Consider the following 27,062-nt stretch of genomic DNA (forward strand, 5'->3'; position numbering starts at 1 on the left):
ATTTTTGAATCTATGGAGATTTTATTCCATCATCTTAAAATATTTTCTACAAACTTAAATCATTTCGATGGAGCATTGATCATATATGTAATGAATGGTAAACGCTATCGAAAGAAAATATTTCAAGATAATGCAACAAAATATCAATTGATTTAAAAATATCAATTGATTTAAAAATATCGATTTTAATATTTTATGGTAAAATAGTTTGAAAAGTATTCCTTAATAGTAAGTTCTCGAGGAAAATATGAGGGTTACACATGCGTTACCACCTGCAAGGGGTTAAGCGTTCAAAACTTAAAGCAAAAATTTTTAAAAAGTGAAAGTAAACAATCAATTACTATCAACATGATTGGTGAACTCGTTATACTATTTATATATATTTAAAACATATTTACCTTAGAGCCACATGTGCTGCCGCTAGTCCTCCTTGAACTGCTGCATTATACACTCTTTTCGCTTCTTCCTTTTCTTTTACATGCGCTTTATACACCTTACCTTCAATTTCCCTGAAATTAACAGTCAATAATTTTTCTTCTGTTTATATATATATATATATATATATATATATTGTAGAGCTTGCAACAAAGAATCCAAAAAGTAATAAAAAACAAGTTTTTTTTAAAAAAAACATTTTTTTATTTATTTACTGTCGACGTTTCGGAACTAGGTACGTTCCATCTTTAAGGAATCTGTCAAGAAACATGATCTTGATATAATTTAAATAAACAATATATTTAAGAAAAGCAGAAAAATGTGTTTTTTTTTATATAAAATAAAAAAAAATTATGGAAAAAATAACATTTCAGAAGTATGACAATATAATAAAACTGAAAGTAATAAAAATAAATGATTATATAACAAAATTTTAAAAATGTTGATAAAATAAAAATTTGGAAGTTTTTTTATTAAAAAGGGGTTAAGAAAAAACAAAATTAACTAGCTAGATTATTTGAACACTTTTTCACTAAAAACGATTTTGTCAAAAATGTGATTTTATAAATTTCTTTTCAGACGAAGAAATAAATTTTGTAATTGAATTTTTTTGAAGTTTTTTTTATCGACTTTTGAATTTCCTAAGATTTCTAATATTTCGTTATATAATAAATATATTCATTTATTTTCACTTCCATTTAGAGGTACATGCTTCTGTGCCAAGATACTTTAATTTTTCTACATTTTTGTGGAACAAAACCTTCATTATTTTTCCTATTTACAACAAAATTCATAATTTTTGCTGGTTAGTTGTATCAATGTTAGTGCAAAATTCTGTGCTGTGTATACATTCTTAGATGTAAAACACCAAGTTCCACTGATGATGACATCAAATTGTATGTCGAAACGTTCGGAATTGAAGATTATTTTACAAATCATTGTTTTTTCTTTGTTTGATGTATCGCCCTTAAAGCACATAATATATATATATATATATATATATATATATATATATATATATATATATACAGAGCCGGCCCTGCCTTGCATGCGATGCATGTAAAAAATGCGGGCGCTAGCCTTAGGGGGCGACAAAACAAGTTTCGGAAATTAAATTTATAATATAATATTTATATTTTTTTATATAAAATCTAGAATTATTTATTTAAAATATAGAATACTTAATAAATTATTATAAATAATTTAACTTAACTAGGGATACGGAGACACAAAAAGCATATTTATTTTGCAATGTGATATCAGTAGAAACAATTAACCGATTAATAATTCTGCAATTTAGTAAATAACAGCTCTGTTTTCCTTTGTTTGAAATTACCGTAGAATCAAAAAAGAAATTATCTAGTGTTCAATCCCATAAGCGCAAATCTGCGAAAGATTAAATTAATTGTTGGGCATTATTGACGAAAAATTGCGAGCTGATTTAGTTGAATCGGAACTTATATATATATATATATATATATATATATATATATATATTCAGCATTCATCATCAGGAGTGATCGAGATTTCCACAGTATAGACACACTATACATTCTGTACTCCACACTCGTCAGGCCTATTCTAGAATATAACTCCATAGTTTGGATACCTCACACTAAATTATCAAGCAACAAACTTAATAGAGTGAAATAGATGGAAATTTGAAAAATACCTTAAGCACTTTGCGCAATCGAAAAGAATTAGTGCACATGAAAGCGGAAAATTTTTACTGAAATGCGAAGAAAATAACCTAAGCAAACGACAGCAAATTACTAATCTTATTTTTTCATAAGACAGTAAATGGCTCAATTGATTACCCTGAGATTCCAGAAAAAAATAATTTGATATGCCCGAGACAACTTATAAAGAACAAATCGTATTGTGCAGACTTCAAAAACGGCAAAACGAAAAGAATTCAATTCAAATAATGCACTTCTTTGCATATTGCACTATGCAAATATATGTTTCAAGGTAAAATATGAATCGATTATTTGGTATCCTCGTCAGTTCAAAGTTCAACGTAAATTTCTAAAATATCTTTATTATAAAACATACAAAATTTACCCTAAACGTGGCTTTGACACCACAACACTTTAAAAAAAATCGGTATACCTTCTCTTGCCACACGTCGATTTAACTGTACTATTATGTTGATATTTAAACTTTAATATTCCTAAGCTATCTTCGCGTTTACAAATATTTTTTAATTATCCTACTCCGAAATCTAATTCTCTTTTAAATCCGCCTTTTCTGCTTATGTCTTCTAACTTTAACTTAATTAATAATGGCATAGACATTCCTAACACTTCGCTTCATAAAATAATCTCTATCTGCTCAAGTTAATCTTTTTATTTCTTTTCAAATATATTTTATTATTTTATCTTATTCTATTTAATTAAAAGTATTGTTACATTCTGTATTATGTAATTTTGGGTTATTAGTGCATTATATATCATACGATATATTGTAATTTATCCATATTGTATATTGATTGTTCATATTGTATAATAATTTGTTTAAAAAAAAATGAAATAGAATAAAATAAATAAAATAAAATGATATTTAAACGTTAGTTGATATTTAACGGGCGTTGGTGTTTATGTTAACATAAGTTTTTTTAACAAAACTTGGAAAATCTAAATGATTGAATTTGTTAAACCTATGAACGCGATTCTGATTTCTAATCTGACGTCTTTCCAGAAGATTTCCACAAAAATAAAATTTATTTGAAAAAAAGTGAGTGAAGACTCAAATGTACTTTATCTATAGTTATAAAACTTATTTATGAAAAAAAGACTTTATATTAGTAAACTTACATTAAAAAGCCGCTGATGAATGCTGTTTCAGGCAGAACTACACTGAATGCTGCAGTTCTTGCAGTATCCGCATTATTTTTCAGCTTAGACGATACTAGAGTAGTAGCATATCTACTTCCAATTCTAGATAGAACGTTAAAAGCATAAATATCTGCAGAGCCCTTTTTGACATTATCGGCCTAGAAGAAAGCATTATAAAATGAATATATAATACTTAAATTAATCGATATTGCTAAATAAAATCATCTTACCTCTGATGTTTTAACAGATGTTGCAGGGACATCAGTAGTTGTAAGAACTAAAGATTCGGTAATCGTGTCTACAGGTACTCCATAAGCCGTAATTGCCAGCAATGCAACAAATGTCACAAGGTGCCACATTTCTATAATAAAATATTTTTATTTTAAATTCACATTTTTGTGCACTGTGTCTTTAATTAAAAAACAAGTTTTTGAAAAAAACTGCATTAATGATTATGTTTTTCGTGAGAAATGTTTTTCCTAATAGGATTCTTATTTTGCTCTACCTTTTATTATTTCGGATGAGTTTTCCATATAATTTTTGCTCAATAAAAACTCTGAGTATTCCGATTCCCAAGATAGAGCAACATTAAAAAGAATTGATTTTTGCATTTGAAATACGCACGAAAAGAGAATATTAAGAATACTCGAAGCCAATCTTTCAGTAAATTATCAACAAATAGCTCGATCGATGTCAACATTGATTTTAACAAAACAAAATTTTATATCTTTACGTTTCAGTCTTCTGAACATTTTGGATTTTTTAGAAAAAATGGATGTTAGTATGTGTGTGTGATATCTTTTGACATAAAAAACATTGAACTTGTTTTGACGGAATTAAACGGATTACAATTCTAGAAAAGCAGGTCCAGCGGAGGTAAATAAAATTGGTTGTCAAAAATGATCATTTGGTATATGCTCATCAAATTAAAAGATATTTTATATAGATACTGATATCAAATCATAAGATATTTTTGAAGATTTAATAATGAGTACCAATTGCCTTCCCGAAGTATAAGTTTATAGTTTCATAAAAAAAAAACGATTTCTTAATTTTATGTCTGTTCGACGTTTCAAGCCTTTCTAAATCGAATGACACCAAATTAGGAAAAGTATGTGTGTGTATGTGAGTTGGTTTTTGACCCTCTTATCGACGTTTTCTCAAAAACAGCTGCACTGATTTGTAAAATTTGAAAGCTATTCGATGTAACTCTTGTTGTATCTCGATGCATAAGGACTTGCGTTTGACATTTTTGTGTGACGATCGGCCGAGCCGTTTCTTTGCAAACAGCAAATAAGTGAAAATTATTTTGTCCACATTTTAGCTCACAATCCTGAATCGATTCTGAAAATTTAAAAAACTGTTCGAAAGATATTGATTGGAAAAGATAGTGATTCGTTTTTGGTAAAGATCCGCTGGCCCGTGTTCTTTTTGCGAAAATTTTTGCGACGATTTTTATGGTTTTTTGTGACGATATATATCATAGTCTTCTAGAATATGTTGAAATATTACAACCTTGATAACTCGTTTAATTTAAAAAAATGGTCAAAAAATCGTGCACGTTTTAAGCCAAAAAATTCTGAATCGATTTTAAAAAATTTGCCTTAAAGCACAATGCAACACTAGTTTATTTTTATTAGGATTTCCTCTTCGAAACACGAGTATATACAATATTATATTCGTGTGAGTGCCCTGATAACTTGTAGTAAAAATTTAAACATACAATTATAAACTTGCCTAAGATTTCAATTCACAAAAACAAAAATTATAGAAAATTAACACAGTTCTATTATAATTGAGTGATGCGCGCACTGTTGAATGACTGATGTAAACAAGAAAATATTTAACTTTTTATAGTATCTAATTAATCGTTCGCAAAATGTCAAAATAAATAATTCTGGATAACGACATACGATTAAACAAACGAATACATATGAATCAATGTTGTTCGTTTTTCGTAGAATCCTTTCGCATTACATTCTGTGGGTAATTTGCTTCGGTATTTCCCATGTTATATTGACTCCTTTGCTGCATGCAAATAATAATGAGCAAAACACAGTCATGATAAACTTGTTTGCTCCGGCAAATGTGGATAACATAGATAAGGTGACAGAAAACTTGAAATTTGCTTTTATTTATTATATATATTTTTTATTGTTTTTTTTTTGTAGAACAATCAGAATTTAAGTGAGAGTCCTATGAGCTGTTATGATGATACTTATTAACAAGGTAATATTATAGAAGGCAACGTAAAGAATTTGATATAATGTTATTCTTAACAATTGATGAAGTGTCGGCTATAAAAATAATGTAAGAGCTATTTTCGCTTGAAAATTATTTTTACCAATATTTTAAGTAAACCCCGATATCGCAACTGCTTAATATCAGACTTTTGATTTGGAATTAACTTCCTGAAGAAGAAATGTATGTTTTCACCAGGAAATCCGATTTACAGTATAAACCTTTTCGAAAGCCTTTTAAAAGAACTTTATATGGTGATAAATTTTAAGGTCTACTTTAAACCAACATACTAAAATAATATAAGCCTACGATAAATAGTTGAATTATAAAAATGCATCAAGTTGGGATTAATAATTTGTGCGCTTAAGCAATTCTAATTAGAATCTACGCCGTATATTCTGTTTTGTGTTTCGAAGGTAGCTATTGATAACATTTGACCTCCATACTTAAATAAAATACAATTTTAGAACAAGATATAAAATAAAACGATATGCCTAAAAATTAATTCAATTTGTGCAACATATGTTATGAGTATATTTGAAAGATATAAATTGGAAAGCGTATTGATTATTTTAATTAAAACTAAAATTTTATTCTCATAAAGACCAGACAAACGTTTCAACTAAATAGCCAAATTTCAATTCTTATTGGTTGATTTGATTACTTACACGTATAGGAACGTTCATGCAACTTGCCTTAAGGCAAAATGCCGCATACAATTAGGTAAATATTATTTCTTAAGTATTATTAACTTCCTGTAGGGTAAGTTATAGTAATCGCAAAAAAATCGAAAATAATTTGTTTTATATATCTTTACGTTTCACAGGTTTCTGAATATTTTGGCATACCTTAGAAAAAAATGGATGTATGTGTGTGTATGTGTGCGTGTGTGCGGATACAAATTCTCGTCGACGATTTCAGGAACACCGATCAACCGATTTGAATAATTCAAAAAACATTCGACTTGTATTGATTAGAAGACGTGCTGATTAGTGTTTGGCGGAGGGAGATCTAGCCGTTCAGGGGAAAAAAGTGCCAAAAACGGCAATTCAGTTTTTAAGAGAACGGAGAATCCAACTTTAATAATTCAAAAACATTTTACTTGTATTGACAATATGAAGAACTGATTAAATTTTTGGGAAGGCAAATCCAGCATCTATAGACTCTCAATGAAAAAAAGTTAAAAAAAAATCATTTGGCGATCAAAAATGTTCATTAGACATATGTACATCAAATTATAGAGTTTTAATAATGTGTACACATTTTGTGTAATTTTTTTCGATTCTGTACCAAGATTTTTAATTACGGTACGGGAAGTACCAGCAATTTGCTTCAAGGCACGATGCCATGCACTCCACTAGTTATTTAACAAAGGCTGATAAGAACTATCTATAGAGTTTTTGTAATGATCGAGGCGAATGGAGTAGATAAGTCCAGAGGAGAGTGGGCAAAGAAAGAACTCTACTGAGCAAGATTGATTTTTCGGTGGCTCCCACAACATAGGCCTTCCTTTTGGCAGATTACCATTAATTATTATAATTAAAAATATCAGATTTATTATTATAATTTAAGCAATCAGAACAATAATATACTGTAAGCCATTGGGATATAATTTTCATCCTCATCAGAGATAGCGTTGTAGAAATCTCCACTTGGTCGAGATTATATATAAGATCTATATGGTGTTTTGAAAAAGATTTGAATAAAATATAAATATAATAAATAAAACTTTGAAATCAATAAACTATAAGCAATATGGTGGTACTGAAAGGGTATATATGACTAAAATCTCAAACTTTGCAGAACCAAAAGACACAATTTCGGCAACGGCTTAAATTATAAAGAATAAATAAATTACACAATTGGATGATATATTAATATAATCATATATAACAAGATCACACATCATATATATATTTATATATATATATATATATATATTTATATATATATATATATATATATATATATATTTATATATACTAGCTGACCCGGCAAACGTTGTTTTGCTAAGTAAGGTATATTCTAAACAATTTCTAGAGAATCAAAAAAATTAATACTTTTAGTGTATAAGGATATGTTGTTTGAATGCTATATACGATAAGGTATTATAAAAACAATAAACCCCATTAGTTTGTCTATATTTTGTCAGTATAATCAAACTGGAAGTTTTATACACTTTCTATAGAAAACATGGTATAATCCAATCTTCTTTTTTGGTCTTTCGACTTATTAATTACGTTTCAAGTTTTTCAGATTCTTTTTGAATTCTGAATTTTGTGTATAATTGTAAATAATACTACTGAGCTCACACAAAATTTTCATATTTCTGCGAGGAGAGATAGAAAATGAATTAAGTATTTCTTCTTTGACCTGCTTTTTGAAAAATCTCAAGAAACATTCAATGAATTAAAGTAAATTTAATAAAAATTTACAAAGGTCCAATTTGACTTTGAGCAAATATAAACTATATTATGAGAACCAAACCAATTATATCACAACAAATAATATTTCAAACGTTTCACCATTGTAGAAATGTGCTTTTTTGATGTCTTTCAAAATTTGTTATCTAGACCTTTTAACCCCATAGTAACTTGGAACGGGTAGGTGGCAAATAGGTTTAATGTCTTATTTTAATTTTAAATATATTTTACAAAATCATTTCACATTTAACTAATGCTAAAAAACTATCAGCGGAAGAAAATACTTTTATTGTGGATTTTCAAATATTATCGTTAATCTCCCAATAGCAGGGTCATGACAATCAAGGTTATACATCTTTTTCCCTCTACTTTCAAATATTGTTGTTAAACAATGCTTAACTTTACTGGTTTTTGACACATCGGTGGCGGATATTTTTAAGCCCGGACCTTCATATATTGCTATCTATTCTTCGATAAATTCTGGGATATTATAACTGGGAAAATGTTATTTGACAAAATGTTCCTTTAATCGATACCCAATTTAGGTTCTGAATTTAAATAACATAAATAAAAAAATATAACCTAGAAAATGTTTTAAAAATACCAATGAGTATATAATATTATAAATGAGATCTTTCAGAGCGCCGTGTTTGAGAAAAATATGATTTGCAAAAAAAGAGTGCTACAACGCCAAAAAATGCGTTTTCATATTAACATTTAAAAAAAGTTGATGTTTTGAGTTTCTAGTAACACTTGTGGCCCGATTAATAACGTTTTTTGTATAAATAAAACTACAAACAAAACTGCTTACTACAATTTAAAATCAAATAAATAATAATCAGGTAAAACATTCTATTAAACGTAATTGAACATCATCTGTCAAAAACGTTTGATATTTGACGTTAGCCACCGTCTATTGTTTTATTTAAATTATGCTTTTACCAAAAAATTCAAATTAAAAATGTAAAGTTTCTACGCGATTTTGAAATAATATCTCACCTTTCCGACAATCTCTGGATTGGCACGAATATTTCAAGACTAAGATTGGCCAAATCAGTTCAGCCGTTTTCGAGTTTTACTGGATCATTTGGTCGAGAGCTACATTTTTATATATAAGATATACTCGTATATTAGATGTCCCGACAGAAGTTGTCCTGTACCCACGTCTTATTTAATTTAAGTTCTAAATTTTTTTATATCCTACCCTATACTTTTTAATATTCTATTTAATGTCCTTCCATTTATGGTCTTAGCATAAGTTATATACGTATCGAAAAATGCAGTTTTTTACTGTTCAATTTAAGATCATGATGAAACAAATGAATTTTGACACATGAAACAAAATTCTAACATTCTAATTCATTTTTTCAATAAGTAGAAATATTCTTTTGTATTTAAATAATTTAGTAATGTAAAGCAAAATACAACATGCATAAGTTTAAAAAAATAATGCATATGCAATTTTCGACGTACTTATTTATTAAACTAAATTTTGTTTTATATAAAACTAAATTATTATGTATATTGTTTTCATTTCTGGCACATCTCGGCTGGTGTTCGGCAATAAATATAAATATTACATTTTTCTTATTTATAATCGTGAATATGGATATTATATACTAATATTGTCTACGCTCGCTTAAACTAAATTCAAATTTCAGGTAATTGACATTTTGGCAGATGACAGTTCTCATGTGTTGAAATGTTTTTAATGTCAAATAATGATATGTTGTTTTTGTAATTTTTTCCATTTATTTAATATTTCCCCCACAATTTGAAAATTTCGCTCGACAAACTCTAAAAAGATTTATTAAAACCCGAATAACCGTTTAAGAAAAGTATCAATTCATACATCATTACAGAAGAATTATATATATATATATATATATATATATATATATATAGAACTGATATATATTCAGAAATATTCAGAAGAATTCGCTACCAAACATAAAATTGAGTATAATATTTGTGCAGCAATATAGTTTATTCACAAATATTACGAAAGTTTAGTTAGGAAATGTATTAATATATGTAATCGTAACAAATTGTATAACTGACAACTAATTATTTTTGATTTATTATTACCTTGAACTTGAAGGTCAGTAACGAACGGTCTAACGAAGATGTTTATGTTTTGCTAGAAAATTCTTGCTATTCTTATGTTTTCGGGAAGTTTGAAGTATTTCTAAACGTTCAAAACCTTATAACATGTGTATATTTCGTCGATGTTTTAATTGTTGAAAAAAAACAATTTTGTTGAGACTTTTTGTATTGATCGTGGTTTTAAAGAACATACTAAAATGTTATGGCATCTGTCTTAAAAATTCATCAAAATTTAGTCAAATGGACAGCGATTTTGTGCTGTAAGCCAAAATTTAAATCTAGCTTCTCAAAAATTAGGTCGAATATTTACACATATAGAGACGTTTATGCAACTTACATTAATAGGTTATATACGGTTAGGATTTTCTAAAAATTAATTTTGTTTTTCAATAAATTTCATATCATTCTGGTGAATATTTTCGGAGTTGCACGGAAATTTGAAAAGGAAAACACGGCTGAGATAGAAGAAAGTAGTTAGTGATTTTTTTTTAAAAATAACAGGAAAACTTAGTTACATGTGATTTATTTATTTATTTATTTATTTATTTATTTAAATATATAGCCCACAGATTTCTCCAAGAGGACTCAAAAATACAATTATTTGACATAATGAATAACAATTAAAATATACACAAAATTACAATATATAGTTAGTAACATAAAATGCTAAGATAAAATTTCATATAATGCAGAATGTAACAATAATATTTATAAACAGAAAATAATAAGATATTTGAAAGAAAATAAAAAGATTAACTTGTGCAGATGGAGATTATTTGATTAGGTGATGTGTTGTGAATGTCTATTTCATTATTAATTAAGTTAAAGTTAGAGGACATTAGTAAAATTGGCGAATTTAAGAGAGAATTAGATTTAGGGGTGGGATAATTGAAAAATAATTGTGAACGCGAAGATAGCCTTGGAACATTAAAGGATAGTTGATTGAGAATAAGAGGACAGTCTATAGAATTATTGCAAAGCTTAAATAAGAACATAATTGTACAGATAAATCGACGTGAGGCAAGGGAAGGATTACCAAATTCTTTTAGTAAAGTGTTGTGGTCAAAGCCACGTTCAGGGTAAATTTTATATGTTTTATAATAAAGGTATTTCAGAAATTTTCGCTGAACCTTCTCTATCGCATCAGAGTTGTTGATATGATGAGGATACCAAATAATCGAACCGTATTCTAATTTTGAACGTACAATAGAATAGTACATGCAAAGAAGTGCATTGGTAGACCTAAATTGTTTACAATTTCTTAGTATCAAACCTAAAGATTGATGTGCTCTATTGCAAATATCAGTAACATGATCTGTGAAAAACAAACCAGAATCAAATAGAACACCTAAATCGGAAATTTTATTACATCTATCAATGCTGGTGTTAGAAATTTTATAATCAAAAAGTATTGGAACGCGCTTATGTGTAAAACTAAGAATCTTGCACTTTGATATATTTAGATGTAATTTGTTATAGATACACCAAGATTGGAAAAGGTCAAGTTGAGACTGTAATAATAAGCAGTCATCAATAGAATTTATTTTGAGATATAGTTTCAGATCATCTGCAAATAATAAATGTGGACAGTTAATAGTATCAGAAATGTCATTAATAAAAATAATAAATAATAGTGGACCAAGAATGGATTCCTGAGGAACTCCTGAACTAATATTTTCAATGTTGCTCAAGAATCCATTAAGAAAGACAAACTGCTTGCGATTATGAAGATAACTTTTGAAAAAGTGGATAAGTGAAGAATTAAGACCAATCTTAGATAATTTAGTAAGGAGAATGTTATGATCAATTTTATCAAAAGCTTTACTGAAATCAGTGTAAATCACGTCAACTTGTCCATTGATGTCAAGATTCTCAGCTATATATTGTTTAATACAAATTAAATTTGTTATCGTTGAACGGGCAGGCATGAAACCATGTTGATTAATAGAAATTAAAGTTCTAACAGAAGGAATTAGTTCTCTATAAATAATTTTTTCAAATACCTTAGCAAAGTTTGATAATAATGATATCGGCCTGTAATTAGTAATGTTTGATGTAACACCTTGTTTAAAAGTTGGAACTAATCGTGCAATTTTCCAACAATTTGGAAAAGTGTTTGTACGCAAAGATAGATTAAATAAAAATGCAAGTGGATCAGATAGAGTAGATGAGCAATCACGTATAAAGAAAGATGGAATACCATCGAAACCAAATATTTTGGAGTTCTTAAAACTTGCTATTGCAAGTTGCACAGTACTAGAATCAATTTCACCTATATCAATCATGATTCTATCATTATGATCAAATAAAATGGGTATGTCAAGTTTAGGCTGATAAACACTAATAAAGTAAGAATTAAATGCATCAACAATAGCATCAGGAGAATCATAATATTTGTCTAGATAGCACAATCTATTAGGAATAATATTAGAAGCAGTTTTATTACGCAAAAAAGACCAAAAATATTTAGGATTAAGCGATAGAGAATTTTCAACGTCAATAATATATGAATTATAGGCATCTTTCATAAGTATTTTTATTAATTTCCTGTACAATTTAAAATTTTCATAATAGAAAGTGATATTGGTTAACTTGTATTTATTATGATAGTATTTCTTCATACGGAGGTTTCTAATAATATCAGAATTAAACCAAGGCTTAAATTTATTGGAAGAAAATTTCTTTGTTTTAGGAACAAATTTATCTAATAAGCTATAAATTGTAGCGTAAAAAAGATCACATGCATCATTAATGTCAGAACATGTATACAAAGAACTCCACGATGTATTTAAAATTTCCCTGTAAAGATTAAGATAATCCGCTTTGTGGAAATTGTAATGATAGTTATTTTTATTAAATTGCAAAGTATTGGGTGTAAAAAATTCAGCCACCGACGGGGCTTGAACCGAGTACCTTGGCGTGCGGGGCGAGCATGCTAACCACTAGGCTACTCTCGCCCCGTGATTTGATTGTTTAGTATTGCATTCTAAATTTTATACCAGTGTTTAAATCAATTTCTGAAAATGTTATATGTGAAATGTCAAAATTTTTCCTACCGGTTCGAAAACTGAGAAAAACGCTGCATACATAGCCACCGGCATATTTAATGAAGAAATGGAATCACCATTGAATTATATGAAGGCAATATAAATGACAATTAGGCTCAATACGCATTCAAATGCCAAACTAGTGGGGTGTATGGCATAGTGCCTTAAGGCAAATTGCTGGAACTTCCCGTACCGTAACGAAATATTCGAGGAATACTGAATGTTTTCAAATAGATTATTAATATTGTAACATTGTCTAATATTTATAAGAATTATATAAACTGAATTGCAAAGTTAAAATTATTTGTTTAAGTTATATTAGAACTTTAGTCAGAAAATCTGAATTATTTTCGATATACAAAAAAAAATTTTTTTTACAAAATCAATTATTTTGTTAAGACAAGCAGGAAGTTCTTTGAATCATTTCAATCGGACGCTTAGTTCTCTCAAAAACTGCCATTTTTTACATATTTAGCTCCGTATCTCCGAAAAGGCTGGATAAAAGGCTTTGCCAAAAACTAATCAGCTCTTTTCCCTATCAATAGGAATCGAATGTTTTTTGAACCATTGAAATCGGTTGATCCGTGCGCCCGAAAACGTGACTGAAAATTTGTATCCATACATACATACACACACACACATCCATTTTTTCTGAGGTATGCCAAAACGTTCAGAAACCTTCAAAACTTCGAGAAATGTAAAAAATTTCAATTTCGATTTTCGGACCATTACAATAACCTACCCTACGGGAAGTTAAAAATAAAATGAGTATCGCGAAATAATTTCAGATCGTCGAGCGGGGGAGTTCACCTGAGATTGAATGCCTCGCAGACAACATCAGCTCGAGGTATTAGAAGTTTTCGAATCGATGGAGGGTCTCTTATATGGCCCTGGACCTGGATTAAATTACTACATGTAAGTCGAATAAAAATTTCATGTAATTTGCTTTCCAAACCTTAAAAGCGTTTTTCTCAAAATGGTGTTTTCAAGATCGGTGACCAACGTAACTCCAAAACGGCTGATACGATTAGCCTCAAATTTTAACAGTATCTTTCTAAATATATTGGTCAGTTTTAATCGAAGATTTTTCCAATTTCTAATTTATATGTGCACCAATTTTTGTATCGATAAATTTAATAGTTTTCACCGGAAAAATTGCTTTTTTATCGATTAAGTGTATATAATCCTTACAACTAGTTTTAACGAGTGGTTCATGGCAGTGTGTCTTAAGACAAATTGTAGGAACTTTCCGTATCGTAATTAAATATTCAAGGAACAAAAATAATAAGTAATCAATGAAAATTGATCAATAATAAATAACAATTGTTTTCAGATAGATTGTTATAAATACTTCAAATTATATTATTCGTATTAAATATTATGACGACTTTATAGAGCAAAATACTTAGATATTTTAACATGTGTAATTAGATAGTAATCGTTCAGTTCAAGTTGAATGAACATTGAATGATCTTATCTCATATCTCGAATAACGCATTTCAATTATAAAGCGATCTTTTCTTTGATATTTAAAAAACCTTAGTATTTGTTTGAGAATTCTAACTAAGTGTAAATCATTTTCGATATTTTTAAAAACAGAAAATATTTAAAGTTGTGAAAATTTTGAAAAACAAATTTTGTAAAAAAATACTTTTTTGTAAACTGTAAAAATTTCGAGTTTTGAAATTTTGAAAATATGTATTTTTTTTAATTTTCGAAGAAAATTGTTTTTTTTTTTTGAGTATTTTGTAACTTCCCATAGGATAATTTATAGTAATCGTCCATATATCGAAAATAATTTTTTTTCTTATCTTTGCGCTTCATAGTTTTCTGAAAATGTTGGCATATCTTAGAAAAAATTGACGTGTGGGTGTTTTGTGTGGATACAATTTTTTGTCCATTCAGGGGTCAACCGATGCAAAATATTTGAAAAACATTCGATTCCTACTTATGGAAAGACCTGCTCATTAGCTTTTGGCAAAGACAAGTTGAGCTGTTTCGAAAATACGGTGCAAAATATGCAAAAATGGCAGTTTTAACGAATAATCTGATTTGAATGATTTAAAGTTAAAAAGAAATATTCCATTTTTTTTAATTTTCAAAAGAAAAAACAAACTATTAAGTGTATAAAAATATCATATTGAGTTAAAATAAAATTGTAATTAAATTACATTAATTTAAACGTAATAAAACAGTAATATTTTAGTGTCGAAATTAAAGCTAAACCAGAAACTAAGTGATAACAAAAAAATTTTAATTGTAATTTTAATTTTTATTTGTATCCCCATATGAGGGATTAAAATAATGCCTTCCCCATTTATAAAAACACATGAAAAACCTTATAACAATTGAACTACAAGCTTCAAAGAAACCCAATTAAAGACCAGTATTCAATCTACCGCATTGTCAATATCAACCAATTTAGATAATAAATGAAACTGAGTTAATGATGGAAGAAGGCAACATTCTCCGGCAAATAGCTTGATCATTTAAAAAGCTTAAGATACTAGACGATCAATAGAATCACATCAAATAAACTTGAAAGAACTGTCAAACTTTCACTGATTTTTGTCGTGAATGTTTCCGATATTATCGATGTAAACAATGTTATCAAAAATGTATTAAATGAAAATCAATATTACTCTAAATTAAATGCGCAGATTTCAGATCAGTGCGCAAATTACGATTCCATATAGACTTTTAGTGAAATTACTATCTACCTTGAAGGGCGAGTTTCAAACTTATCAACTTAAAGAAGAAAAGCATTTCGCGTAGTTAGCAGGTATATTCGCCATTCAACACTTATCGAAGATATTAAATCTTTAAATAACTAGCTGTAAGTGGAATTCTGTCTTAAGGCAATTAGGGCATCGTGCCATTAGGGCAAATTGCTGGAACTTCCCGTACCAAAAATTATTATTTTTTTTTAAAACAATTAACATTTTTGAAAAAAAATTACTTTGAAAAAATTAGATTTTTGAGAAACTATAAATTGGACAAAAAAATAGTTTTTTTTGAAAAAAAAAAAATTTTTTTAAAAAAATTTTTTTTTAAAAAAAATTTTTTTTTTTTGAAAAAATTTTTTTTTTCTTTATTTTGACATATTGTGGAAGATCTGAACTTTTTTTTCAAAGCAATCGTACTGCTTTAACTACATAGGGACAAAATATAAAGCGCGTAAGCGCCGCGTCGCTGTCTAACGCATAAGCATTGGTACGGAACCGATAGGAATGTTAACAAAATGTATACTTATTGTTAAAATCTCTATAAAATGTCTGATAATTTGATGTGCATATGTCTAATGATCATTTTTGACCGCCAAATGGCTCTTTTTTTTACTTTTTCCTTTATATCTCCGAAACCGCTGGACCTACCTTCATGAAAGTTGTATCGATTTTTCATCTTGTCAATACAAATAAAATGTTTTTTGAATTATTAAAATCGGACGCTCCGTTCTCTTAAAAACTGAGTTACCGTTTTCGGAACTTTTTGCCCCGTATCTTCGGAACGGCTTGACCTGCCTTTGCCAAAAACTAATCAGCACGTCTCCTTATCAATACGGATCGAATGTATTTTGAATTATTCAAATCGGTTGATCCGTGTTCCCGAAATCGTCGACGAAAATTTGTATCCGCACATACATACACACACATACATACATACACACACACATACACACACACACACACACACACACATACATCCATTTTTTCTAAGGTATGCCAAAATGTTCACAAACCTCTGAAACGTAAAGATATATAAAAATTTTCATTTTCGATTTTTTTGCGATTACTATAACTTGCCCTACGGGAAGTTAAATATTAAAAGTAAATATGATAATGACATTAAACTTGTTCATTGTTAAATTAGAACCTGCTGAAAGCAACTAGTATGTATTTAAGGTAACTAAATTCAAAAACACTATTATATAAATTTAACCAGCTAGAATTCACAAATGCATTTAATAGTGCAATGCGGTCGATGCCAATAATATGGTCACTCCAAGGAATATTGCTATCGTACCCATCGTTGTTTAAAATTATCTGATTTTCACGAGACAGCCAAGTGTGAAAAAGAGCCTCATATCCCACCCAAATGTATCTGTAATCTAGACCAGGGCTTCTTAAACTTCAAGCTCAGAAAATTTTTAACGACCCCCTCCTTCATATAATGAAATAATAATAAAATATATTTTAACCGTAGACGTAGATGTAATATCACACTATTTTACAATGTAAATAAAATAAGAATTAAAGAATACACGTATCCATTTATTTCATACACACACAATGAATAGAATGGCAAAATTATATATATATATATATATATATATATATATATATATTTATTTATTCAATAGAAAAAATAAACTTTTGTAACAATTTTTTTAATAAAAACATATTATTAATATCAAACAATACTAATGTGACGAATGTGATTGTTTATTTTTACACAAATAATTAAATCTAGGCTCAATTTGGGTTAGTGCAGATCGTAATAAATTTTCAACGTTTATTAAAGTTGAACGGTATTTTGATTTTATATAAGTTAATGTGGAAAAGGCTGATTCACATAAATATGTTGTACAAAATGGCAGTAAATTGTTCATTGCTATTTCTGATAGTAGGGGATACTACTCTGTTCTTCCATATATGAGTTTTTTTTTAACAAAGGCCTCAAGTTTATTTTTTGACATAAATATATTAGCGCAGACTCCCTGCATTGATAAACTCACATAATTGATTTTATCAAAAATGTCTGCCAAATAGCATAGCTTGAGAAGCCATAAATTATCGTGAAAATAATCGGCCAAATTAGAATTTTGCTCTGTTAGAAATATAAGAACTTCATCTTTTAAAGATAATGATCGTTTCAAACTTCGACTTCTTGATAGCCACCTAACTTCAGCATGTAGCAATAAACTTGTATAATCCGAATCCATATCAATGCACAAATTTTTAAACAATCGACTATTAACTGCTCGACTTTTAATAAATTTAACGATTTTGACTGCATTAGAAAACACAGTGTTTAATTCTGGTGAAAAGTATCATATCTGTGCGACCCCCACTTTAAGAAACCCTGATCTAGACCATGTCTCAAGTTACAAATGTTGTCTCGTATACCAAAATTTATACGCTCAAAAGTATAAACAAGATGTTAGTTTACAACTAAAACAAATCTAAATCCGGTTTATACATATCCGAATTACTCTTAACACATTACCCAGTAAAAAGCAAGTGAAAAACACTTTCTACAAAGCGCAATAGCTCAAATCTTAACAACATATCCTATGCCAATGCTACTAAAAATAATTATTCCTCTCAAAACACGTAATCAGTCTCATCAACTTCATTGATTGAATTCTAAATCTAGTTTAAAATTATGTTCCAACAAATGTACCAACAAAACTCAGTTATTTTAAATATGCTAATCATATTAGTAAACAACTTAAATAATGGTAGAAGCAATTACAATATGTCAATGGAATGCAAATAGCGTCATTCAACACAAATACGAACTTGAAATATTACTAAAACTCAACCTAGTCGATATTCTACTAATTTCCTAAACTCTCTTCAATGAAGGGTGAAGAATCATATTTTATCATACAAAATTAAGTAACATAATCTTCAAATTACCCTGATGGGAAATGCCATAGAAGAGCAGCAATACTAATAAAAAATAACAATAAACACCACTCTCTGCCTATAATTAAAGCCCGGTGCACACGACGCCAGTATTCCTTGTAACAAGATTTCTGTCGTAACAGTATTTCTGGCGAGCAAGAATTTTGCACCAGATTTTCACTTATTTTATGATTAATAGTAATTTCGTGCATTTTCAAATTAATTATTATAAATATATACTGTGAATTTCACAATTCATATTTTATAGGTCTAAAATACACTAATGCTTATAAGTGTACAAACAGAGAATTGTAAGAATTGTAAACAAAAACATATATGTATCGCATCTGATTAGGATTAAGTGAAATAATAATAATTAAAAGATAATAAAATGCTTCAGTTTAATATAACAATCATTGATTTTGAAAATCAGTATTTTTATCGAATAATTAATACTGATATAAAAATATTAAAAAGGTTCGCAATTTTCTTTTTTTTTTAAATTTGAGTATTTTTGCAAATTTCGAAATTTTTTAAATAAAACGATTTGATTTTTTTTAATAATTTAGAAATTTTGAATTTTTTTTATATTTCAGATAAAATTACGAAAATTTGAAAAAAATGCATATTTAAATTTTTTCGGAAATTTGAATATTTTCAAATTACTGAACTGCGTTTCTTAAGCTAATCATTTATTCACGCCATAATCATAGATAAATAAGTATAAATGGCTATAATATATACACAATAGCTATTTACAAAATAAAAACTGAACGCTTCCAAAATCGAAATACATGAATCAAGTACGCATTGATATTTACGTTACAAAATACAGCTTTCCTATTGGATACTGAAGGTATCGGCCACAAAATAGTTCATCTATCGCCGAATAGGACATGCTCTATTCGTAAAATACGGCAGGAATTTTCGAGGGCAGAAGTTGTTGTAAAATCAAATTCCGACGTTGCTAGGCAACGATTTTACACAGAAATTATGATGAGGATACCGCCGTTGTGAATAGAGATCTTAAACGTGAAAGATGGCTGGCAAGATCGCAAAATATGTCGGGCAAGATCGTAATTTATGATTTATGATGTCATTGCTAGGCGACAAACTGTCCAGCATGAAATCTGGCGTCGTGTGCACCGGGCTTCAATATTATAGCATAATACTGACATCTATTTACTGCCCGCCATAACAAAAAAAATTATCAGACAATTTAAATTCATTCTTCAGCGGCATAAGCAATGAATTTATAGCAGGAGGCGGTTTTAATTGCAAACTTACATCCCGAAGCTCTAGATTAACTACAGGCATAGAAAAAAAACTACGAACATCAATGAATCAGATAAATGTTCCACATACATATGTCTTCTAGACAACTAATATACAGTATATTAGTTGTCTAGAAGACATATGTATGTGAAACATTTATCTGATTATACTTGCCAACTAATGTTAACAGAATTTCAGGTGTGCTTGATTTCTCTATAATAAAAGGTATTCCAACATTCCAATTCATTATCGAACCAACTTTGATTTATATTTCGACCACTCCCCAGTTTTCTTAATCTTTTTTCTAGTCCGATTCCTATCAATCGTCCTCGAAGTTTATTTGATAAATTTATGGCAGCAAATTCTAAACTCCAAAACTATCTGACTGAATTAGAATTATGTTTAGAAAATGAAACATCAAAATCAATGTCGACAAATCACAACATCTTATCATTTCATTAATAAACCACTCAACTTGAATTATCAAGAATCTGTAAAATAGCTAGGAATGCACACATATAGAAAACTCATTTGGAAAATGCACATAACGATGAAAAAATAAAGAATGAAAAAATAGAAGGACCGATTCTGCCGTACAACAGACCAATGTTATGGCAACACCATGTTACGTTTCAACTTCCATACATTATGCTGCTGAATCATACTAAATACTGTCAAAATGTCATGTATTTTCTGTGCATTCAGGCGTGTTTTATATACTTGCATTATACTTGAATAATCAGGAATCTGTAAAATACCTAGGAATGCACATAGATAAAAAAAACACATCTGGAAAATGCACATAACAATGAGAAAATAGAGAATGAAGAGTTAAAGGGGCCGATTCTGCCGCACAACAGACTAATGTTATGGCAACGCCATGTTACGCTCCAACTTCCATACATTATGCTACTGAATCTTACTAAATACAGTCAAAATATCATGTATTTTTTATGCATTCAGACGTTTTACACATGAACTGCAACGTCACTCGTATGTTATGAAACTCAGTCAGAAAGACCCTGTTATCTAACATCATTTTTTTGACATTTGTACGGTTTCTAGGTTATGTTATTTCTATCCGGCAACCTGAAAAATTCGCCTGACTGAACAGCAACCGCATGGCTTTTGCCAATATTCAGAACGAGTTTGTATGAAAAGTTCTTCATAGCATAGCCTTGCCGTCTGGTCTGTTATGCAGCAGAATCGGTCCCAGGGAACAGATCTTAAAATGAAGGAACTGAACTGGCTCATAGAAGGGTCATCATAATTTTTTCTGTTATGTACAGAAAAATGTCCCACTCAAGTTACTTATAATTATTATTTCTTCTTGTTATTATTATTATCTCTATTATTATTGTTATTTATACCATTTATTTATTTATTTAAGGGGAAAGCCTGCTTTAGACGTTTCAAAAAATCGCTCTTTTTAAGGAATTTTTAGAGAAAAAAGAAATATTTATTTGAAACAAATATTTCAGGTTTTATTGTTATATATCTCAACATCGTTCTCAAATTTTTCATTAAAATATATCTCATAACATGCCGGGTACGAGCAGTTTGCCGATGCACCACGAAGACATTTTTGCAAAAAAAAATGATTTTTTTAAAGCCTCTAAAGCAGGCTCCCCTCTTAATCCTCTTTGTTTTTCTTCCTTTTTTGACTTCCGGGTAAGTTATTGTAATGGGAAAATCGAAAATGAAAATTTTTGCATATCTTATGCTTTTTGAACCATTCAAATCGGTTGATCCTTGGGCCCGGCAACGTTAATGAAAAGATGCGGACACACAAAACACACACACACATCCATTTTTTCTGAGGTATGCCAAAATGTTCAGAAACACCAAAACGTGAAGATATGCAAAAAAATTCTGCCTACTACTTTCCATCTAATTCACTAATTTACTTACTACTTTCTATCTAGTTACCTAATGGTAGCTTACTAGTTTTAAAAATCTAATATATTACTTCTTCGTAGTGATGTGAAAACCATACTCCTTTCGCTTTTAAATTTTTAAGAAATAAAAAGCATTAATAAAGCTCCCAATTTCATTTATTTATTAAATGGTTTAGCAACATTACAAGCTAGTTTTTTTCGTTAAAAATCAATTATAATTAAGAAGTCAATTCTAGGAATAAACAAAACAATTAATTCTACTTAAATTATATAATTTTCAATAAGTCGAGAATAAATTTGTTTATTTTTTGTAGGAGCTCTCCACGACATCCTTAAACTTAGTATATAATAGATTTCTTGAGGGTATGGCGAAATGCGCGCAAAACGGGAAAATCGTAAGGAAAACGCGTTTTGCGCAACACTACCATATAATAATTCCACGAGCACATGCCATGACCCGGCAATATCCCTAATAAGTGCGCCGGCAGACATTATAGGAAAACATCAGGAAAAGATACGTATAAAATATTTAATAAGAAGGTTATGAAATAAAATTAATCATGACAAATAGTATGTAAGCAGACTAAGTGAAATATTTAAAAAAAAACACGGCACATTGTGGAAATATTCCATCATCTAAGGCTTTGTATTTATAATAAATCCTTAATATTTTTGGGGAAGTTTTTTGGTTTATGTCTTTTATTGTTCTAAATAAACATTGATGACCATTGACATATTCACGATTATTTTAATTAATATATTATCGGTTACAATTTGACTTATGTACATGATGTTTATTTCTGACAAATAACAAAGAAAATTAATTGTTTAACAGATTGTTACCAAATAAACTAAATGATACAGAAAATTACTGATTGAGTAAGATGAAGTATAAAAAATTAATTAATTAGCTTTAAATACTAGAATTTTTGATAAATTAGAGAACTGTATTAAAATATAACGGTTAAAGATTCATATGTTAAACATCAGATGAACTAAAAATTCTATTCCACATTTTTTTGCCAGCCGGTAAAATGTATTTGAAAAATGCACCCCAGCGCTCCAATTATTGTGTGTGCCACCTTATAAACATATTTAAATAGATCAAATCGCATATTATGAATAAGACCTCGCTAATAAGATATTCCTCACAGTTTATAATATGCGCGTTAGTGTTGGTTGATCCAATAAATAACAGTATATATATTTACCTGTGATCTTTCTTTAGAAACAGCACCGATATTTGGCACTTCAACGTCAAGGTGAAGCACAAAATGAAGTAATTGTTTGATTATATTCTCTTTTATATCGGATAGCACCTTCGTAAACTCAAACACACCTACTTGTTGTTGTGGGTCTTGTCAAACTGATCGCCGAGCCGACTGACTTGACTTCTTTCATAGATAGTCCAGCACCGCGCACACACACGCTAACACACATATAGGAAATATTTAATGGATGAAAACAAGAATCTCAACTCTAAAGTCGATACATCGAAATTTTACATATTCATTTAATATATTATATATGTATTGGTATTAGTATTTCATACGTATTATTTATCAAGCGTAATCCAATGGAGAACTGGACATTCATAAGTGAATAGTGTCATATGTTAATTAATATTGTAGATATAATTTGCCCAACAACGTTTAAACATTTGATTTACGTCAACATAAATAATTTCTATGCACTCTTGATATATATTAATAGTAAAACGTTCGAAAATTTTAATTAATTACTTTTCATAACCGCTAAAAATTCGAAATTCAAAATTCGTTTTAAACAGATGTTAAGTTATAAACAAGTTTGTGATGAATACAAAACTAGTGGTGTATGGCATCCTGCCTTAAGGAAAATACCTAGAATTTCTCGTACCAGTATGAAATATTCGAAGAAAAAAAACAGTGATCATTAAATATTGATCATTGATTAATAACAATTGTTTAAACATTTTCAACCAGATAATTATAATCCCTATATATTTTATCGTTCATAAAATATACTGTGACGATCTTATCGCTCAAAGCACTTGAGAAAGTTTACATTAGCAAGACGTGCCGAATGAATTCATCTGAGGATAAATTTCTTACGATCAATTTCTTACGCATTTGAAATATATAAATTATCAAACTGAATTGTAAATTTGAAATTCATATTTGAAGTATAAAACTATGTATATTTTTGAAAAAAAAATCTAAAATTTTTAAAATTTACAGAACCTTATAAGTAAACCTTAAAAATTAAAAATCTTGGTACGGAACCCAACAAAATTGTAACAAAATTAGGACTGATTTCCAAAATATTCATCAAATATGTAATAATTTGATGTGCGTATGTTTAATGATCATTTTTGACCGCCAAACATCTTTTTTTTCCTCTGTATCACCGAAGCCGCTAGACCAGCCTTATCAACTAGACCATCCTTACCAAAAACTTCATACAATTTTTCTGTTTCTGTCAATACAAGTAAATTTTTGAATCATTAAAATCGGGAACTCCGTTCTCTTAAAAACTGAATTACCGTTTTTGGCGCTTTTTGCCTCGTATCTTTGAAACGACCGGACCTGTACCAAACTAGTTGGTTTGGTATTTAGCCTTGAGGCAAGTTACATGAACTTCCCGATATGTGTGAATAATCGACTTAAACAATAAAAAATAAATTAACTTATGAGTGATTAAAAGTATTCCGAGTGGATTTATTACACATAATTGAACACGAACGAACAGACTCGGAGTATTTTCTAAAAGCAAATTTTCAAAAATCAACAATTATTATAATTGAACCAGTTTCCATAGGACTTTAAAGGCTCAGTATGTTCATTAAAACCAAGAACTCTATCGTTATACCAAGTAAGTCGTCCAATTTTAATTTTAACAAATGTCAAAAAAACTACTCATTTTCTTAAAATTTGGTGAGTTTTGTCGTAAGGGCGTAATATTTCAATAAGTTGTATAAGACATTGATATATATCGCCAAAAAAAGTTTCATAAAAATCGGCTTCAATTTTTGTTTCAACAGTTAATTACAAGAAAACGGCTCGGTAGATTTTCACTTAAAACTAATCAGTATTATTCCCAACTAATATCTTTCGAACAGTTTTGGATTTTTTAAAATCGATTCGGTAGAATGAGCTTAAATGTGGACGAAATTTTTAACACTTTTTTTTAAATTACAAAGAAACGGCTTGGCCGATCGTCGCACAAAATTAAGAAACGATAATCCTCGTCGAGATACATCAAATGGTTTTTAAATTTTTGAAATCGGATCAGGCGTTTTTGAGCAAACGTCGATGAAAGTTCTAATTTTGATAAATGCCTAAAAGACCATACTAATTTTTGCAAACTTTGACAATTTTTTAAAGCTAAACGAGTTGTAGGGCCGTAATATTTTAGTATGATCTAGAAGACTATGGTATCTACCGCCAAAAAAATAATCATAAAAATCGTCGAAATTTTTTTTAAAAACTTTATTACAAGAAAACGGCCCGGCCGATCTCTACCAAAAACTCATCAGCAAGATTCCCAATCAATATCTTTCGAACGATTTTTGAATTTTCAAAATCGATTCAGAATTGCGGGCTAAAACGTAGACAAAAATTTTTTTACTTTTCTGCAATTTATAAAGAAACGGCTTGGCCGATCGTCGCACAAAACTGACAAATAATAGTCATCATCGAGATACATCGAATGGCTTTTAAATTTTTGAAATCGGTCCAGCCGTTTTTGAGAAAACGTCGATTTACGGCAAAAATTCTGTTCACATACACGCACACACACACACATACTTTTTCCAAATTTGGTCTCATTCGATTCAGAATGGCTTGAAACGTCCAGAAGACATAAAGTTAGCGAATCGGATTTTTTGATGAAAATATAAACTTCTCCTTCGGGAAGTTAAAACTAATCAGCACGTCTTCTCATCGGTAGGAATCGAATGTTTTTTGAATCATTCAAATCGGTTGAATCGTGCGCCCTAAATCATGGCCGAAAAATTGTATCCAAGCATACACATACATGCATTCATTTTTTCTAATGTATGCCAAAATATTCAGAAACCTTTGAAACTATAACTTACGCTACAGGAAGTTAAAAAATCGAAGAAATTTAAAAAGATTTTAAAATTGTGTATTGAAAGTTAAACTAATGCAACTTCCCGTAACGGAAGTTCGGGTAGATTGAATTGAACTAGGCAAGTTTGTATCAGTGTGCTTATATAATGACTACTATCTTGCTTGTGTAAAAAATGTAATCACAACGGTAATAATTTTTGACTTTCTGACTTTTGAATTTCTGGCTTTGTCATTAGACAATATAATATTCGTAATTAATCATAACAACTAGTGGGGCGCATGGCATCATGCCTTAGAGCAAATTGCTGGAACTTCCGTATCAAAAAATTTTATTTTTTTAAAAACGATTAACATTTTTGAAAAAATTTTGAAAAAACATCGAAAAAATTAGATTTTTGAGAAACTATAAATTTGACAAAAAATTACTTTTTCTTGAAAAAAAAAATTTTTTTTTTTGAAAAAAAAAATGTTTTCTTTATTTTGACATATTTTGGAAATTCTGAACTTTTTTTCAAAGCAATCATACTGCTTTAACTGCATAGAGACGTACGGAACCCATAGGAATGTAAACAAAATTAATACTCATTGTTAAAATTTCTATAAAATATCTAATAATTTCATGTGCATATGTCTAATGATCATTTTTGACCGCCAGATGGCATTTTTTTTACTTTTTTTTTACTAGATCTCCGAAACCGCTAGACCTGCCATCATGAAAATTTGATCAGTTCTTCATCTTGTTAATCCAAATAAAATGTTTTTTGAATTATTCAAATCGGACGCTCCTGAGTTACCGTTTCTGGCACTTTTTGCCCCATATCTTTGGAACGACTAGATCTGCCTTCGCCAAAAAACTAATCAGCACGTCTCCTTATCAATACGAATCGAATGTTTTTCGAATTATTCAAATCGCTTCATCCGTGTTCCCGAAATCGTCGACGAAAATTTGTATCCGAACACACATACACACACGCACACACACACATACACACACACACACACACACATACATCCATTTTTTCTAAAGTTTGCCAAAATATTCATAATCTGAATCGTAAAGATATATAAAAAAATCATTTCCGATTTTTTTTGCGATT

At 29.2% G+C, this 27,062-nt stretch overlaps 1 protein-coding gene across 3 annotated transcripts in view; it reads right to left on the minus strand.

The window, feature by feature from the left end:
* Nucleotides 1-23,249, minus strand: part of LOC113369817 (inter-alpha-trypsin inhibitor heavy chain H4-like) — a 79,082-nt gene extending 55,833 nt beyond the window's left edge. For all 3 annotated transcript variants that reach the window (XM_026610392.1, XM_026610391.1, XM_026610393.1), the window contains exons 1-4: nucleotides 23,104-23,249; nucleotides 3,503-3,633; nucleotides 3,252-3,430; nucleotides 399-509 (exon numbers count right to left, since the gene is read on the minus strand). In XM_026610392.1, the coding sequence (XP_026466177.1) occupies nucleotides 399-509; nucleotides 3,252-3,430; nucleotides 3,503-3,631 (419 nt within the window). In that variant the 5' untranslated portion in view covers nucleotides 3,632-3,633; nucleotides 23,104-23,249. The remainder of the gene's footprint in view (nucleotides 1-398; nucleotides 510-3,251; nucleotides 3,431-3,502; nucleotides 3,634-23,103) is intronic.
* Nucleotides 23,250-27,062: the final 3,813 nt, after the last annotated feature.

Source organism: Ctenocephalides felis, unplaced genomic scaffold, assembly GCF_003426905.1.
Source record: "Ctenocephalides felis isolate EL2017-DRISC unplaced genomic scaffold, ASM342690v1 CF-g0.4_SCAFFOLD_01492, whole genome shotgun sequence".
NCBI lineage: Eukaryota > Metazoa > Arthropoda > Insecta > Siphonaptera > Pulicidae > Ctenocephalides > Ctenocephalides felis.